Source organism: Betta splendens, chromosome 13 (assembly GCF_900634795.4).
Source record: "Betta splendens chromosome 13, fBetSpl5.4, whole genome shotgun sequence".
NCBI classification, from domain to species: domain Eukaryota; kingdom Metazoa; phylum Chordata; class Actinopteri; order Anabantiformes; family Osphronemidae; genus Betta; species Betta splendens.
In genome coordinates this window covers 7,825,982-7,842,192 of record NC_040893.2, presented here as the reverse complement: position 1 = coordinate 7,842,192, position 16,211 = coordinate 7,825,982, and the positions used below count along the sequence as shown (strand labels likewise).

The 16,211-nt window shown below is 49.2% G+C and overlaps 1 protein-coding gene across 1 annotated transcript; it reads left to right on the top strand.

Annotated features, from left to right (window-relative positions):
* Window positions 1-4,726: 4,726 nt before the first annotated feature.
* Window positions 4,727-12,811, top strand: bmp16 (bone morphogenetic protein 16). Its single transcript, XM_029170781.3, has 4 exons — window positions 4,727-4,880; window positions 5,821-5,904; window positions 9,354-9,727; window positions 10,554-12,811. The coding sequence occupies exons 1-4, from the start codon at window positions 4,858-4,860 to the stop codon at window positions 11,618-11,620; spliced, it is 1,548 nt and encodes a 515-aa protein (XP_029026614.1). The 5' UTR covers window positions 4,727-4,857; the 3' UTR covers window positions 11,621-12,811.
* The last annotated feature ends 3,400 nt before the right edge of the window (window positions 12,812-16,211 follow it).

Below are 16,211 nucleotides of genomic sequence, written 5' to 3'. Positions count from 1 at the left end.
CACGCACACATACTGTACGCAGAGATGCTCTCCCTCTCTTTCTGTCTCACACACACACACACACACACACACACACACACACACACACACTGAGGGTCCCTCTCTGCCTCCTCAGTGACCTTGTCTGTCATCTGCAAACATGATACAACTGAAATGTGCGGTGAAGGTTTCAAGTCTTCCTGTTTCCATTCCACTCTACTTTTATTTGCATTAAGGGATATTTACATGTTTTTTTCTGACATGTGAATATTTGATTTGCTTTTATTATTTCAGCTTCACTCTATAATTTATTTTCCTCTACACAGTTGCTATTCCAGTAATGTACAGTAAGTACTAATGCTGTGTATATCACTAATATTACTTATATTCTAATTATATGTTACTGATGATAAGGAGCCAAGAAATTCTTTGATGTTGCTTCACATTTACGTGAATCCCACTGTACAGTACGTGTCTAAAACAGTCTGTGCAATACAAACATCCCAAAACCTCAGTCTAAACTTAATGGAGAGTTTAAGGGAATATCTGTTTTGTCAGGTTGAGTGTTTCCTTTTCAGCACTTAGTCTTTCTGCTGAGGCCGTGGAGGGTGAGAGGCTTTTGGTCGAGGCCGCAGACAGGAGAGTGGACATGAAGTCACGCCATGAGAAACACGCACACAATGACAGACTATACACAGACACAGTGACACAAACAGGCTGTGACATTTTTCATCCCCTGGCAAAGAATACCAGCGTGGGTTTTTGCAGCGATAAGATTCCATTCCTTCGTCCTGAGGTCACTGTTTACTGAGAATGACTGTGAGTGCGTTCGTGCAGGATGTGTGGCTATTTCTGTGTAGCCCACTCCTTCATGATGATCAGATGAAACCTTATCACTGTGGTCCAGCTCCTCTCTCCTGTCCCGTCTCCGTTCACTGCACCCGTCCCAGCAAACAACTCTCACAAATCATCCTTCTTCTTCTGCGGGGTCATTTTTCTGTGAGGCCGACTCACTTCTGAGTCATGCACCCTAATGCTCACTGGTCCAGCGCTCATTACTTAATTACATCTACGGCTAAAACATTGTAAATGGGACTAATTTACCATGTTTACTGTGGCCTTGACAGCAGGCCGTCTTATTACTGGCTCGTCCTCCAGCGTCCGGGCCCTGGAGGCACAGGCAGATACTGAATGCCCTGTTCGAGCCGGTGGCACTCGCTGGTGCTGTTTACGCACCTATAGCAAAATGTTGTGTCTGTCTTCCCTTCTCGCTTGCTGCCCCCCTGCTCCTGTCCGATCCTGAGGCTGGTACAAACTGTAAACTGGACAACGCATTCTAAGCTGCTGGACAGACACAGGTTTGCATGTTCTCCTGTGTGTGTGGGTTCTCCCTGAGCACTCCTGCTTCTCTACAGCAATGGGACTTGTGCCCTGTGGCAGCTGGGATGACATTTACGAGGACAAAGTGTTCAGGTAATGCATAATTATACACATTATGATGCCTAAATACAGTCAGAGACTGAGGATCAGATGAGAGAATATGATTACAGTCACTGTAGCAACACTGCCAGGAAATATTTTTTACCATAATAGTTTCTTATCTAAGCCCAAAGTCACATTAGACTCTGGACTGGTCTTGTCCTCATAACCTGCTCTCCATTAAAAGTCACACTTCTTTTTTCATTCATAAAAAACACGTCACAACATGATGATTACAGTACATTGACCTCAAAAGCATAGTCATTGTTGTAGTTCAGTTGCATAAACTTACTTTCCAGAAGACTCTAGAACCACAGAGTTTGTACTGGTGATGATTGTGATGATGCCTCTGTTTCATGTGAATCATCAGTATTTAGAGTATTGACGAGATGGAAACCAATAGTCTAAACAAGTGAAACCGAAGAACTGTCCACAGTTTGCATAAACTGGGTAAAAAGGACATCAGAGGGAGGGGAATCCTGCAAACATCTTACAAAAGCTTGTTTTTAGGCCCTGGCTTGTCTGGGAGACGTTTGTAGAGTAGAATTAAAATCACTTTGTAACAAACGCCAACATGAGATGACTGGTGGTGACTTGTCCATTTGTTAAGTGGTTTCCTGCCGAGGACAGCAAGTTAAAGCGACAAATGCAGAAACATACATCCGACACTACACTTTTTTCTCGATGTTGTGAGGCTGCACGTCAAAGCCAAGTGAAACAGTGGGACTTCATTAAAAACACAATGAAGGTAAATGGGAGGTCATTGCAGAAATGACGCTCCAGCTTTGAGTGTTTGTCATTCAGGTCGTTTTCTAGTGAGACATCGATCACTTTAAGTGTTCGAACATCAATCTTTGCTTATTTTGGGGTCTGTGAAGCTTTTTTCTCATGACTCACTCCTCCGTGACGCGCTCTCCTGAGGAAAATCTGATTTTGGAAAACGTCTGCAAACAGCCAAAGCCATTAGGCTCTATCGTTTCCATAAGTTCACATGATGCTGATGTTTATCACAGCTAAAGCTTTTGTTAAATTTTTTTAATGCAGCCAGTTCATTGTGAGTCTCCTGTGTGTCACATGAAGATGTTGTGCCGCTTCATTGATTCAAAACATACAACACATACAAATGGCAAAAGCCAAAACCTGTTGTATGTGCCATTTGTATGTGTTGCATGTGTTTAAATCAAACCAGTCAACTCAGGAACCAAGCCACTACTGTATCTCACTGGCCATATATCAGATACATCCCAACAGTCTAAATGCAGTTGATCATATTTAAAATAAATGAGGAAAAAATAAAAACTGAAAAAAGAGTATTGCAGTATTGCATTGAATTAGACTGTGCTGATGTAAAGTGGTTGGTGAGTGTACACATGCAGGATATCTAATGAAGGTACAGGTATGGATAAATATTGATCTAGGGATTGGGGACAGGTATGCAGGCGGATGGACCAGAGCAGACAGAAGGAAGGTCTGGGGACATCTAGAGGATGGACGAGGAACAGCAGAGCCCTGAGACCAAGCTGATGTGAGAAATACCTTGTTTGTATACCTTGTATACCTTGAAATACCTTGTTGTATATTTGGTTTGCAATACCTTGTGGTATTGTTGCTATTATGGGTGTGAAACGGTATGTGAGTGTGTGGGTGTCATTTCTATATATTTTTAGTATGTATTGTGGATGCGATGTTTTGTGTATTCATTTTGTTGCTTCAATAAAGTTGTATTTTAAAATGCGTAAAGAAGACACATAACACAGCAGCACTTCACTTTGTTTACTTTCACTTTAAATCAGGTAGTGGGCTTAGTGGTTTTACTGGTAAATGTGGGGATTTGAGAACTAGCTGCCACTGTACCTATGGGCTGATTAGTTGATACTGCATGCGTGTTTACAGCTGTTATTGCTATATCCAGGAGGCCAAGTCACATTTCTCTCTGACTGCCTTTCCACCACCACTGCATGACTGATGACCCTGTTGAATCATTACGTGTGACATTTTGCTGAAAGAGGAATGAAAAGCAGAAAGAGGTGGACAAACAGAGCGTAAATCCCGACTCCCTCCTCCCCCCGCGCTCCTGACAAGCTCTCGCCTTGTGCATCCAGGGATGGAGAGCTCTGGAGGTGGGAACGCTGGGATGCAGGACAGATGGAGGGCGGTGAGGTATTTCTTTAAAAGTTTCTCTCCGCCCCCATCGGAAGTCGGCACAGACAGCCGACAGCTTTTCCAGAGGATGGGAAACCTGGAGGCTGGAATTACTGCTCATTTGGAGTCGACACGTAGCGAATCCAGAAAAATACAATGGCCTGTGAAAGACTTTTAGACTCTTGACCCCATTATGACCCACTTTTTCAACCTATGGTCCACTCTACTTTTGCAGAGATTAAAATAGATGATGTAGGTTTAAATAATGTTTGTCCTTCCAGGCAATTTTCCTGGGTTTTATTCATCATATAAGGTGCTCTGGATCAGATCTCCTGGACACTTTGCTGACACTATGCTAAATATACAGTGGTCAGTAAAGACAAGCAATTCTCATTTACTGTCTGATAATAACGAACTGGTGGTGAGTCACTGCATGCTGTGATATGCTAATGACAAAAAACCTGATTAGTCTTTACAGTAAAGGCAATTGACCCCAAAAGGAAAATTCTGGTGAGGAGTCAAGTGGAGTTGATATGAGAACAAACTGGCAATATATTATGCTCATTTATTACATCATGTCTTTCCATTGTCATCAACAACAATTACTCTAATTGTGTAAAAGTGTCCCGAGCCCGATAACGACCAATGTGTTTAGATGATTAATAAAAACCGTGCACGTGTGTGTGTGGTGTGTGTGTGTGTGTGTGTGTGTGTGTGTGTGTGTGTGTGTGTGTGTGTGTGTGTGTGTGTGTGTGTGTGTGTGTGTGTGTGTGTGTGAAGCTGCTCTGCACAGGGACAATTACTTACTTAGCCCAGGGATGAATGAGGTCTGTGGACGAGCTCGGTGTGTTTGTGTGAGAGTGGACGGAAGGAACAAGTGGAGGGGACAGAGAGGAGGAGCAGGGGGACGCGGGGCGAGCGATTCTCCAGATGAGATCTAATATGTGAGACGGTGCATCCTAAAGAGACATTTTCTCATGGGCTCACCCCATGAATACAAATGCAACCCAGCAGCCGCCATGGGCTGGAAGGACGCACGCACCTTGCTTCAGCCCGTAGTGGAGAGGTACAGGCTGCTTTTTCCTTTTTTTGCCTCTTTTAGTTCCGTCCAATCACAACTCTCAGCTGCGAACGGATGAGTCATCCATTCATACCTTTGGCTTGTAACTCAAACTGTTTGCTCTCATTCAGTGTCATGGGGCCTTGTATTTATAATGACGGAGCGTTTGTCTGGGAGCGTGTTGGCCGACACGTAAAATGGTGCCAACGAAAAGCAGCAGGTGAGTTTGTTAAAGGAGGAAACGTGGGAAGGAACTTTGTGGGAGTTTTATTTTCCGAGAGTTGAACTCTGGGTTATCTGGTTAATTGTGTGTTTTTGGTTCCATTTTAGTGTGATTGCATGTGCTGCGGTTTGTTTGCTTGGCTCGTGAGCGTGTGTGTGTGTGTGTGTGTGTGTGTGTGTGTGTGTGTGTGTGTGTGTGTGTGTGTGTGTGTGTGTGTGTACACAGACAGGGGCCGATCTTAGTGACATCACTATTGGGGTGGAACCTAATGGTCAAGAAAGTCAATTGGAGTTAAACTGAGTTTACGGAGCCAACACTTAGAATAGCAGAGTTAAAAAAAAAAGCTAAAGAATTGTATGTGCAGCACTTGTGTGTGTGTGAGTGCAAGATAGAGAGAGAAAGAGAGAGAGAGGGGGAAAGGGGAGGAGATACAAAAGGGAGGAACAGAGCTAAGAGGAAGGGAGAGAGACTTAGTGAGGAGGTTTAGGAGCAGGAGGGAGTTGTTGCCAGTGATACAGTACAGACAGACAGACAGACAGACAGACAGACAGACAGACAGACAGACGAGCAAAAGTCACTTCTCTCCTGCAGCTTCCATGACAGCAGCGCTATCAGCGTGTTCGAAAGCCCCACAAGTGGAAGTGCAGGCGACAGAGAAAGGGAGGTGCCCGCGAGCAGAGGTCAGGCAGGCAGAGGGGAAGCCGGTGGATGTTTTTAAGAATTTCCTTATCTGACACTGACAACAGGATGAGAAGCTGAGCAGGGGAGCAGAGAGTGGAGAGGGGGGGGGGGCATGGAGCGAGCTTTACCTACGGCGCGCGTACTCAGGGGGCTCAGGAGAGACAGGCGCTGGTTCCCTTGAGGGGAGGCGTGAGGAGGGCGAGGAGGAGGGAGAGGAGCCGAGGTAAACCGTGCACCTTGTCCATTCTGCCCCAAGGAGCAGGAGCGAGAGCCGAGGGATCGTAACACTGGAGCTCAAGGAAAAACCATGGACTCTGCATACAGCCCACCACACCTGGACGTGAGTAACCCCCCACACACACGCACACGTACGCACACACGCACACACATCCGTCTGTCTGTCTGTCTGTCTGTCTGTCTGTCTGTCTGTCTGTCTGTCTGTCTGTCTGTCTGTCTGTCTGTCTGTCTGTCAAGCCGCAGGCCACAGGAACTGCACTGCTGAAACCATTAGTTGCTCTGGGGAGAGTACACACATGAAAACACACACACACACACACACGTGTGCGCTGCTGGCACGCTGTGTTGCTCAATCAAAATCTTGTCCGGTAAGCAGCTTGTCCGAGAATAATGTGCCCATTATGGGTTCAAAGAGCACATTGCAACTCACCAGCGCCGCGGCAGACACAGTGCGAACTGGCCCCCAGTGTTAACACTCAGCGGCTCTGATGGGAAAAGCAGAGTTGCGTTCCCACTCTGTGTTTCACATTGGCTTCGCTGTCGGACGCTCGCAGTCTCTGAGCGTTCAGTAGCCGCGGGTCGGATAGGTCAGTGTTTCCACTGATGCGTGTGCAGCGCTGCGCCTCGGCGGGGGTCCCGCCGGCGACCACAATGCACCGGGGCCGCTGCAGTCGCAGGCAGCGGATAGAAAGAATGCACATGTGCATGAAAGATGCACAGAGACCTGTTGATGCTCCGCTCAGACTCAGCTCTGCTCCCCGATCGGTTCCCAGCCCAGCTCCTCCTCCCGCCGTCCTGCTGCTGCCGCCGCATGCACGCGTTGCAAGCCTGCGCCGACACATGTGCGTCTGACGTGGGCCGTTGGGGTCATTAACCAGCTAATCGCTGCAGCTGGGATGAATTAAAGAGCTGTTCTAATAGAGTCCAATAAAACCCTAACCTGGACTTGTACTCTAATGATTTCATCTGTTGCGCCTCCAAAGGCAGAGCTACAACTGTTTTAAGCATGTTTCGCCCCACCTAATTATATACAGTATATGTACATTAATGACTAGTCAAGCGTGGGGAATATAGTGCAGTCACAAGCTCACAGTTAATTACACTGGGCTGCACACTCACTTTGTGTTTTACAGTTTATGGGCCTCGATGGAAAAAGAGCAGCAGTGCGTCCAGCTGCATCCTCACAAGTGTTCTCCGGTGCGTTCGTGTTGCTGTACATCACGCGCGGCCTCGTAACGCTGTCCGACGTGACACATTTTGGAGTGTCTGCGTGAGCTCATGGCGAGGAAGCGAACCCCGTGGCATGTACGCCGCGCGTATCGTGTTCCGAGAGGAGCGAGAGCCGGAGAGGGGGGTCGGAGCAGGGAGAGCGAGAGGAGGAATTTGGGAAAAGAAACACGGGAAGAACAACAGGAAGGGAAAGTGGAGGGAGCAGGCGTAACGCGAAGACAGCGGCTGTGGATAAATCAGCCGGCTGCACTGACACGCTGGCCCCGCGGCCCGGCTGCAGCCGCCGCGCTCTTCCGCAAAAACACCATTCATTGGAGGCCTATAGGCACAAACACAGCGGCGCTAATGGGCGAGGAGGAAAGGGAGAGCAGGACGCAGGGACTGAGGCGAAGGTGGAAAACAGATATTATTAACACAAACCAGAATGAGAGAGGAGGCTTCAAACGCACAGGACCAAGGAAAATGGCCGAGGTTCCACGAATTCAGAGCGGAAGGAGGAGGGGGAAAGCGAGCGATGTCTGAAATAAACAGATAAAAGGAGAGGTAGCGGCCACCGGAGGTCGAGGTGGGGGGGGGGGGGGGGGGGGGGGGGGTGCGTTTAATCAGTCAGTCCGCTCGTCAGGGTCGCGCCGCCGTCCGCTCAGGAGTCGGGTCACGTCCAATAAGCAGGCGCTCGGGCCTCGGCTCCGCTCCCGCGGAGGAGCGGCGCATCGTAAACGTTTCAGCGTCTGTGGCGAGCGGGAATGAGTCTACGTCCTGGTGGGCGTCGCCCTGATACATGTGACACAGAGCGGTGCTAAATAAAGTCTGGAACCTCTTTGCCCACTTTAAATTAGATGGAGCCAGTCATAACAAAGACCCCCCAGGGACAGAAGAATGGGGTGCGAGTATGACACAGGGATGTAGGGCAGCCTGGCCTCTCTCTCTCTCTCTCTCTCTCCTGAGACACACCCTGCAGTGTGACAGGCGAACCTTTGATCCTCGCACCCGCCTGGGCGCCTTTGTAGGTGAGGAAAGTACAGGAGAGAGGTGGTGTTGTCGTCCTTAATCTACTTTACAAGCCTCCATGTTGCATGGGAGGGTCTAATCTGTAATTGTCCTCGGCTGCGCTGCCTCAGGTGAAACAGCTGGGTGTGGCAGCCGGCTTTAATGGGCGCCCGGCAGCAGTCCCACGCTCGGAGGTGGAGGTGGAGGAGGTTTTTCTTCCCAGGCCTGCTCTTTGGACCGTACACAATCGCGCAGGCATAAACACACACACACACCTTTGCGTGTGTGACCTTTCTAAACCCGTTTTGTGACAGTGTGCTAAGGTTTGCAGCCATTACAGTGTCGTTATGTCTTCACTCAGCCATAAACGCCTCTGTTATCGGACTGCGGAGGCCCTAATCGATTCCCCGTCCCTTGGAGAGATTAGATAAGGAGATAGAGGAGGGAGATACGTGACAGCTCCGCTTCTTCCTTCACGCGCGTGCTCCTGAAAACAGTCCGGTACACGATTGTTTTCTGTTTAATCTGCTGTGCGACAGTTGATCTGCAGTTGATAGTGTGGTCGCCCTGACTGGTGGAACCTCTGCTCCTGTGCCCTGACCTCAACCTTCTCAGGTCAACGGGCCCATGAAGTTGCCGGCTTCTAATTACAGGCTCACGTAACCAACACCTGCACTACAGAGGCGTGAAAGAGGTTCTGCTCGGTTCCCGTCATGAGAAATCTCATGACGGGACATGAAGTCATCCCTAGTTATGGGCCAGTTAAGTTTAGCCAAAGGACTGCGGGGTTGAGTTGAGGCTTCGGGGAAGATTTGACCTGAACTGATGTTTTTGTTTCATTGGACATCAGCGTCCTGCAAGTGTGTAACATCGAAAGGAAAGGGGAAAAGCGTCGAACTCTCTCTCTCAGTGCTGAGAGACAGAGAAATAAATAAATAACACAGTTTCCGAACCCAGGAGTAATGAGCAAACAACTTCACATGTACGTGTGGACAGCGAATTTCTTCAACATATGCCACATGAGCGCTGAGGACTAATGAGAAACTAGTGTGTCCAGGAAATAGAAGACATAAGCATGATATACAGAGAGCGGCAGCATCTCATAGGAACTATGTCTTTTGCAGATTTCTTAACTAATACTTCATATTGTGTCATCTTGTCGGATGATTTATGTTGTTGCTGTAAAACCACACTGTGCAGGAATACATTATTTCTAAGTACCTCCATTTAAAAGTAGTACAGCCCGCTTTCACAAGATTGCTGTCCTTTTTTATCCCTCACGTCTCCATGGCTCGTCCTCCATTCATCTCCTTTCACCTTGCTGTCTTCCCTCAGACCCACCATGTTCCCTGCTAACCTCCTGCTCCTCATGGTGCTGCTGCTACCTCAAGCCTCGTCCGGTCGCCAGGGCGGAGACGCCGGCGGGGCCGTCCCCGGCAGGGCGTCTCCCGCGCCGTCCCTCTTGTCCCGCCCGCCGGCCGGTTCCGCGCTGGAGCCCAACCTGGCCGCGACCATCCAGAGTCTCCTGCTGAGCCGGCTGGGCCTGCGGTCGCAGCCCGACCCGCGACCCGGGGTGCCGGTGCCCCGGTACCTCCTGAACCTTTACCGTTTCCACCAGCAGCAGTACCATCTAGTGGAGGACCCCTCGTTCAGCTTCCCCAGTCAGCACATTGAACAGGCCAACACCATACGCAGCTTCCACCACAACGGTAAGCTCCCAGACACATCATGCCACGTCTGGGAACGCATTCATTCGTTTAGATTGCATAGAGTGTCTCACAGAGCATTGAATGTCCTTATCAGTCGTTGATTAGACACTTAGAACAGAACCAGGTGTTTGTTGTGACTCTGTTGTGCTCTAAACACTGAATCCTGCTCCAGTGTGCACTCAGATAAGGCAGACTGTAAACCCTTCCTTCCAAATGTGTCACAACATATTTAGACGTATCTCACACTAAAGGGAATTTGGACTGGACTCTGAACGCCACATCTGATTGTGGCCAGATTAATTTAGGTGGGGGCCCCGGAGCAAACGTTTGCTCACTATGCCATGAAGCATCTGCTTCGTCACCTTTCCAAATAATCCCATAATGCTTAGCTCATGTGGGACTATGATTCTGGAACCCGTAGAGATGACAGAGGCGGAATCTTTTATGGTTTTATTATCAGAAACATATGAATGTTAAATGCTCAAGCTGGGAGATACTGATTCTAAAAGAAGTTTTCCTTTTCGCAAATTACTTACTCACAGACCTTTACTAATAACAGGTGACCTGGTGTCAATGGCCATTGTACCTGCAAATTCCCAAATGAATATTGTATCCATTTGATTTAAATATCTGGACTAACTGAAATGCTGTAAAATTTGAAGCTCCTGAAAGCTCAGTCTCACTATCATTTATTTTATTCATTGGTATTGGGATGAATACCACTTGGGAGAAAATAGTACAAATGTAGCTGTACAGTAAGATGCTAACTTCGCATCCACGAGTTTCAAGTAGTTGAAGTCGTGACTCTCTTTATTCTTCCTCTCAGAGCTCCTTGGAGACGGCCCCATCACGGAGGACCAGAGAGTTCACATCTCCTTTAACATCTCCTCCATCCCTCAGGATGAGAAGGTGCTCTCCGCTGAACTCCGGCTTCTTCGCAGTGACAGAGCCTCCCTGGGCCCCGGGCCCCACAGACTAAACCTGTATTTCTCAGAGAACCACAATGACCCTGAGCCCACTCTGTTGGAGACCAGATTACTCTCCACCGGTCTCCAAAGTCATGAAACAGGTGGCTTCTGGGAGGCTTTCAGTCTCAGTGCGAAGCTCCTGCATGAGGCCCTCGTCGGGAGCGGCACCCTGGGCTTCCTCCTGGAGGTCCGGCCTGAGAACAGCACCTCATCGCTACCGGACCATAGCCTCTCCTATGCTGCACGTGCGGAGGACCCACAGAAGGAGGGACACCTGAGGGTGTGCAGGTCCACGGGGCAGGACGAGCACAGCTGGGCGCAGGAGAGGCCCCTTTTGGTGACCTACACGCACGACGGGCGTGGGGAGCCTCTAGTCAAACACAGCAGGAGGATCCAGGGGGGCGGCCAAAGGAAGAGAGGGAACAGGGAGACGAAGGAGAGGGCCAGAAGCAGTGGCACGGGTCTCAGTCGAGGCCAAGCCTGGGGGAGGGCCAAAAAAACAGGGTACAGCGGGCAGGGCCGAGGGGGGCGGAGGGGCGCCGTCAGCTGGAGCGAACGCGGACGGGTGAAGCGCAACGGCGGCAGGGCTGCGAAGCTGAAGCGCATCTCCCGCAGCCGGTGCCGCCGCCACCCCCTGTACGTGGACTTCAACGACGTGGGCTGGCACAAGTGGATCATCGCGCCCAGCGGCTACGACGCCTTCTTCTGCCTGGGAGAGTGCCGCTTCCCGCTGGCCGACCACATGAACTCGTCCAGCCACGCCATGGTGCAGACGCTGGTCAACTCGGTGAACGGCGCCGTGCCCCGCGCCTGCTGCGTGCCCACCTCGCTCAGCCCCATCGCCCTGCTCTACCTGGACTCCCAGGACCGCGTGGTGCTCAAGAACTACCAGGACATGGTGGTGGAGGGCTGTGGCTGCCGCTAGTGGGCAACGCGGGCGGACGGGCGTCGCGGGAGTAGGCGAAGGGCGGACACGTGGGATGGAGAGCGGGGAGCGAGGGGGAACCGCAGACGCCAGCTCATATTGAGGAGACGAATGAGGCAGCGAGAGGGACGGCGCGAAGGATGGGTAGGAGGAAATAGAGGCGATTATCATCAGTAGCAGGAGTCTGGCGAAGACGAGACAGGGGAAAGGGAATAATCTGCTCCACATCTGGAAAAGTAATTAGGTAATAATGCAGGAAAAGACGTCCAAGCAGAAACACGGTCACAACTCAACGAAACTGCCAGGAATGACTTTCATCTCCGTCCATTTCGCTCCGAAGCGGCCGCGCCGTCGCCCGACGCCGGCCGCTCGCTCCAGTCACGCTTCAGCGGCCGCAGTTCGCCCCTCACCTCTCTCTCTCTCTTCGCACATCTGTCCCATACTCCCGCGTAGAGCCGCGCGGACGATCGGCGTTAGCGAGACGACGACGGCAGCGGCGCTCGCGCTGCGTCCGCGCTGTCCAGAGCAGCCCTACATCACAAGCTATTTAAAAACCACAACAATAATGCCGAGGAACTATTATGCTATTGTTTGAATGTACTACTATCACTATTATTTAAAGAAACAGACTTTTGGTTTTTTGTACATTTCTTTTGCAGACATGAAGGAGATCCAAGTGACGGCTGTCTTGTAATTACACATAATTCCACTGAATGGCGATCCTAACTTATAAGACACATGATATATTTAAATAGCAGCAATATGGTGTATTTAATCTTGAAGATATTTAAGATATCTGCCCCCCACGGGGCAAGAACTGAAAGCCTGTCGTCCACATGAAGTACGCTATCGTAGCCTTATATCTGTACAAATGTTCAGTGTGTTGAATTATACCGTCGACGTGCGTGAGCGGTGACGCCTCGAGCTCAACTAACAAACCAAGCCGACGCTCTGTGTATTGTGCGTAACACCAGGTGTCTTTGTGAGTCGCGTGTGCATGTGGCGAGAAAGAAGAGGAAGCTGATGCCGACCCGGGGACTTTGGTGCCTTCCACACAGCGGCTGTGTGGAACAGTGTTCTCTGCTGAGCTTCCTAACTGTTTTTCAGTGTTGCATATTTCTCTCTAAATGGAAACATTTAAGCAACAGCTTGTAAAATGTTTGACAATATACCTCTAATAAACCCAGTAAACAGCACGTCTGGCGCGTCCGTTTTTTTTTTCGACGCCCTCTCATATAGACTTTTCCACCGGCTAACGTGGCTCGTTGCCATTCTGAGGAGGAGAAGGGAAGCGGACAGTCCCAGAGCGGGTGTAGATCCAGCGGCTCTTGTTTATAGGATACCGTCGCTAAGGAAGTGACCTGCAGCTCTCACGGCGGAGCGGATCGCTTTTAAGCGCGAGGCGACGTCTTCTCTCGCTCCACCGTGTTTCTGATCGCTGAGGTCACGCGTACAAGCAGGAAGCTGGAACCAGCCCGGCAGTGGAGGGTTCGAGTCCTGCCCTGCTCACTGGAGCGCTCAGCACAGGGCACAGTGTGGGATCTGGTTTGGGTCTGGACGGTATTTGTACAGTATTTAGAGCTATTTCTACTTGAACTCTGACCACTGAAGCCAGAGGAAGCCCAGGGCGGTGGCAGCAATAACGCTGCTCTGCTCAGTGTTGCGCGCGTTTGATCAGAGCCCGCTGTGCTGTTGGAGGAGAGAACCCAGACGGAGCAGCGCACAGCTGGAATGCTGTGCGTGAAGGCGGGAGATAAAGATGTGCACGTGTCGTGCAGATAACGCTTTGTGACAGCGCGTTTCATCCCGCGGGCTGTGGCGCATCATCGTTCACTCAGTGGGGCTGCGATAACCTCTGGCTCGTTTCCTGCGTGACCCCTCTTCATTCCTTCACCTACACCTTTGTTTTTTATCCTATTCACTGTATCCTAACCCTGATCTTTCACCATCCGCTTTGCAAATGACCTCACTTTTATCTCGTTCCATCCGTCACCTGCTCATCACGGCACAGATTTCATTTGCAAATAATTTTGCACGTCAACCTGAACATCGGCCCTTTCGTATCGGTGCTAGAACAACAAATGTTGCCCGTGTGATGAAGAGCGAGGAGGAGGGACCTCTGCCGCCCAGGTCAGTCCTTTTCATCCACACTCGTGCTGTGTCCTATAGTGCAGAGGAACAGAAGAACTGCCAGCTCATGGCCTGTCTGTATCTCACATCTAGCTTTAAGCCTGGTTTTCTCCATCCAGGTTCATCTAGTCAGGTGTGTAGTCGATTAGAAGCTTAACAGTGGCCTTGAACTGTGCAGGCTTTTGAAGCCACTGTCTCTGTTTTGATATCATCAGACCATAGAAGCTTCATCCAATTACTCTCAGTCTGGTTTCTCACACATGGATGTGACTCCCTCTGGTTTTGGTCTCATGCATGTGCCATGTTTTTGTTGATGGCTTTAGCTGTACTGCAAAAACTGTACAGGGATTTATTATTTACTTCTTCTACCCTTTTGTCAGACATTCTTGGCTGTTCTTTAGTTTTTGATCACAATATTCATTCACCAGTGACTGAAACTGCCTGCTACAGGTGACTTCATACTTCACTCAGTCTTTTTAAAGCTATCTGTACTTTTTAATAAACTCTAAGTTCTTACATGAATGACAGGCGTGTATGTGAAGGGGCTCCCCATGAGTGGGGCTGACGGCCTGCTGCATAAAGGCCTGATCTTTGCATTGAGTTCGTTCTTAGAATAGAAAAGAATAAGAATAAGAATAAGAATAAGAATAAGAATAAGAATAAGAATAAGAATAAGAATATGAATAAGAATAAGAATAAGAATAAGAATAAGAATAAGAATAAGAATATGAATAAGAATAAGAATAAGAATAAGAATAAGAATAAGAAAACCTTTAAATACCACTCTAAACCAGTCTCATACCATGGATGAAGCTATATACAGTGCATCTACACATTAATACGATACAGTATATAAACATAGCATGAATAGTCAGGATGGCCTGGATGGTACTTTTTTGCTTTACTACAAATCACACGTGTTCCTCCAAAATGTATTTGTAAGGAAACATCAGCTTGATTTGTGTTAAGATTTCAGAACATCTCATACTACACACACTATATGACACACTCTTGGTAGGTGCAAACGATAACCTTTCACACTTCAGAAACAGTCTTCAATCATGGTAGCCCCTCAAGAATACGACGCTGCAGTCTGATACATATAGTGTGTCACATAATAAAGTGATAGTGTCCCAGATTGCTGCAGCAGATGTGGATGTATCCACCAGTTGTGTAGCTGCTGCTGCTGCTGCTGCTGCTGCTGCTGCTGCTGCTGAGTTGGTGGTTTCGGTCTGGAACGCATAACGAGGCTTTTTCGCCTGCGAGCTTCAAAGACAGACTCGCGCCGCAGCTCGAGGAGCAGAACTGGACCCGTGGGTCACAGAGTGAGGCAGGTGCAGGGTGCCGCAGACAGCGGGCAGACCGGCCTCTGCAGCAGTGTTCCCCGACCTCCGCTCACATGTGCGTTTAATGTAGCGACCCCAGGTTTACACGAAGGCCAGCTGTTGTTCATCATTGGTTTCAGATTCTGCTCAGCCTCCGCCTCTGCTCATCCATCTGTCTGTCCACGTCTCGGTCTTATCTTCATTTCCCTCCTCTCGTTCCTCAACAGGATGACAAGTTATGTTTTTACAGGTGTTTCGCAATGTGCATGCGGTCTCCGCTTGAATGGAAATCGCGTTCATTCCTTCCCTTGTTTCTGCTGTTCCTACCTTCTCTCACCACCTCTGATTGGCTTTCAACACTCGAGGCATGTGTTCAGGGAAATACGCCCCAGGAGTCGAAAAGTGGGAGGGGATATTCTTAGGTTGAGCTTTAATTAGACAGATTGCTGAAGGCAGCAGTTTATACTCTATGATGTACTTTGCTCAGTATTTACGGCTTATTCCCACAAATGCCCACTAAAATAAGTAAACAGGGCCATGACGTTCCCAGAGAGGATGTAAACAAGCCCAAACTTTAGCCTCATTTGGTGAAACCCCTTTATTTTGAAGGGGACGTGTGAATTAGTATTCACAGTTTAAGATTATGTAACTGTTTGGGGCTTTTTTGCTCCATTTAGTTTTGTAGCTCTGTTGAAAATCCCAGGAAGCGATTTAATGCTATATAACGAAATATGCCTTTAGCCAAAACCATCAATTAACCTGAGTCCTCCTCAGTCATTCGGATCACAAGGCCCGGGCCAGCGGGGCGACTGCAGCGCAAACACATTCATCACGGATGCCCAGCTGTTGATGGCAACAGTCAGGAAGGAACACAGCGAGGATGAGTGAAACAGAACGTGTCGCACGGCCTGTGAAGAAATGGGCAGCGAGCGACGAGGAATCGAGTGATAAAGACACAGAGATCTGGAGAGGGAACGGAGCTGGTGGACAGCTGTTGGTCTGTTTACTCGGAGCGTATCGCTCTTCTCCAGATGTTTAACAGACACACACAGGAAAAGGGAAGGAGAGACGAGCAGAGGAGGGGAGGGCCAGGAGGATGTGAGCTATTGGAGCTTCGGCGGCGGTTGCCAGATCAG

What these genes read in the sequence shown, in the direction of transcription:
- bmp16 (XM_029170781.3), top strand. Translation starts at nt 4,858, where the DNA reads ATGGTGCCAACGAAAAGCAGCAG. An exon ending in GTGCCAACGAAAAGCAGCAG is followed by an intron (nt 4,881 to 5,820) that starts GTGAGTTTGTTA and finishes TTCTGCCCCAAG; the next exon opens with GAGCAGGAGCGAGAGCCGAG. An exon ending in ACAGCCCACCACACCTGGAC is followed by an intron (nt 5,905 to 9,353) that starts GTGAGTAACCCC and finishes GTCTTCCCTCAG; the next exon opens with ACCCACCATGTTCCCTGCTA.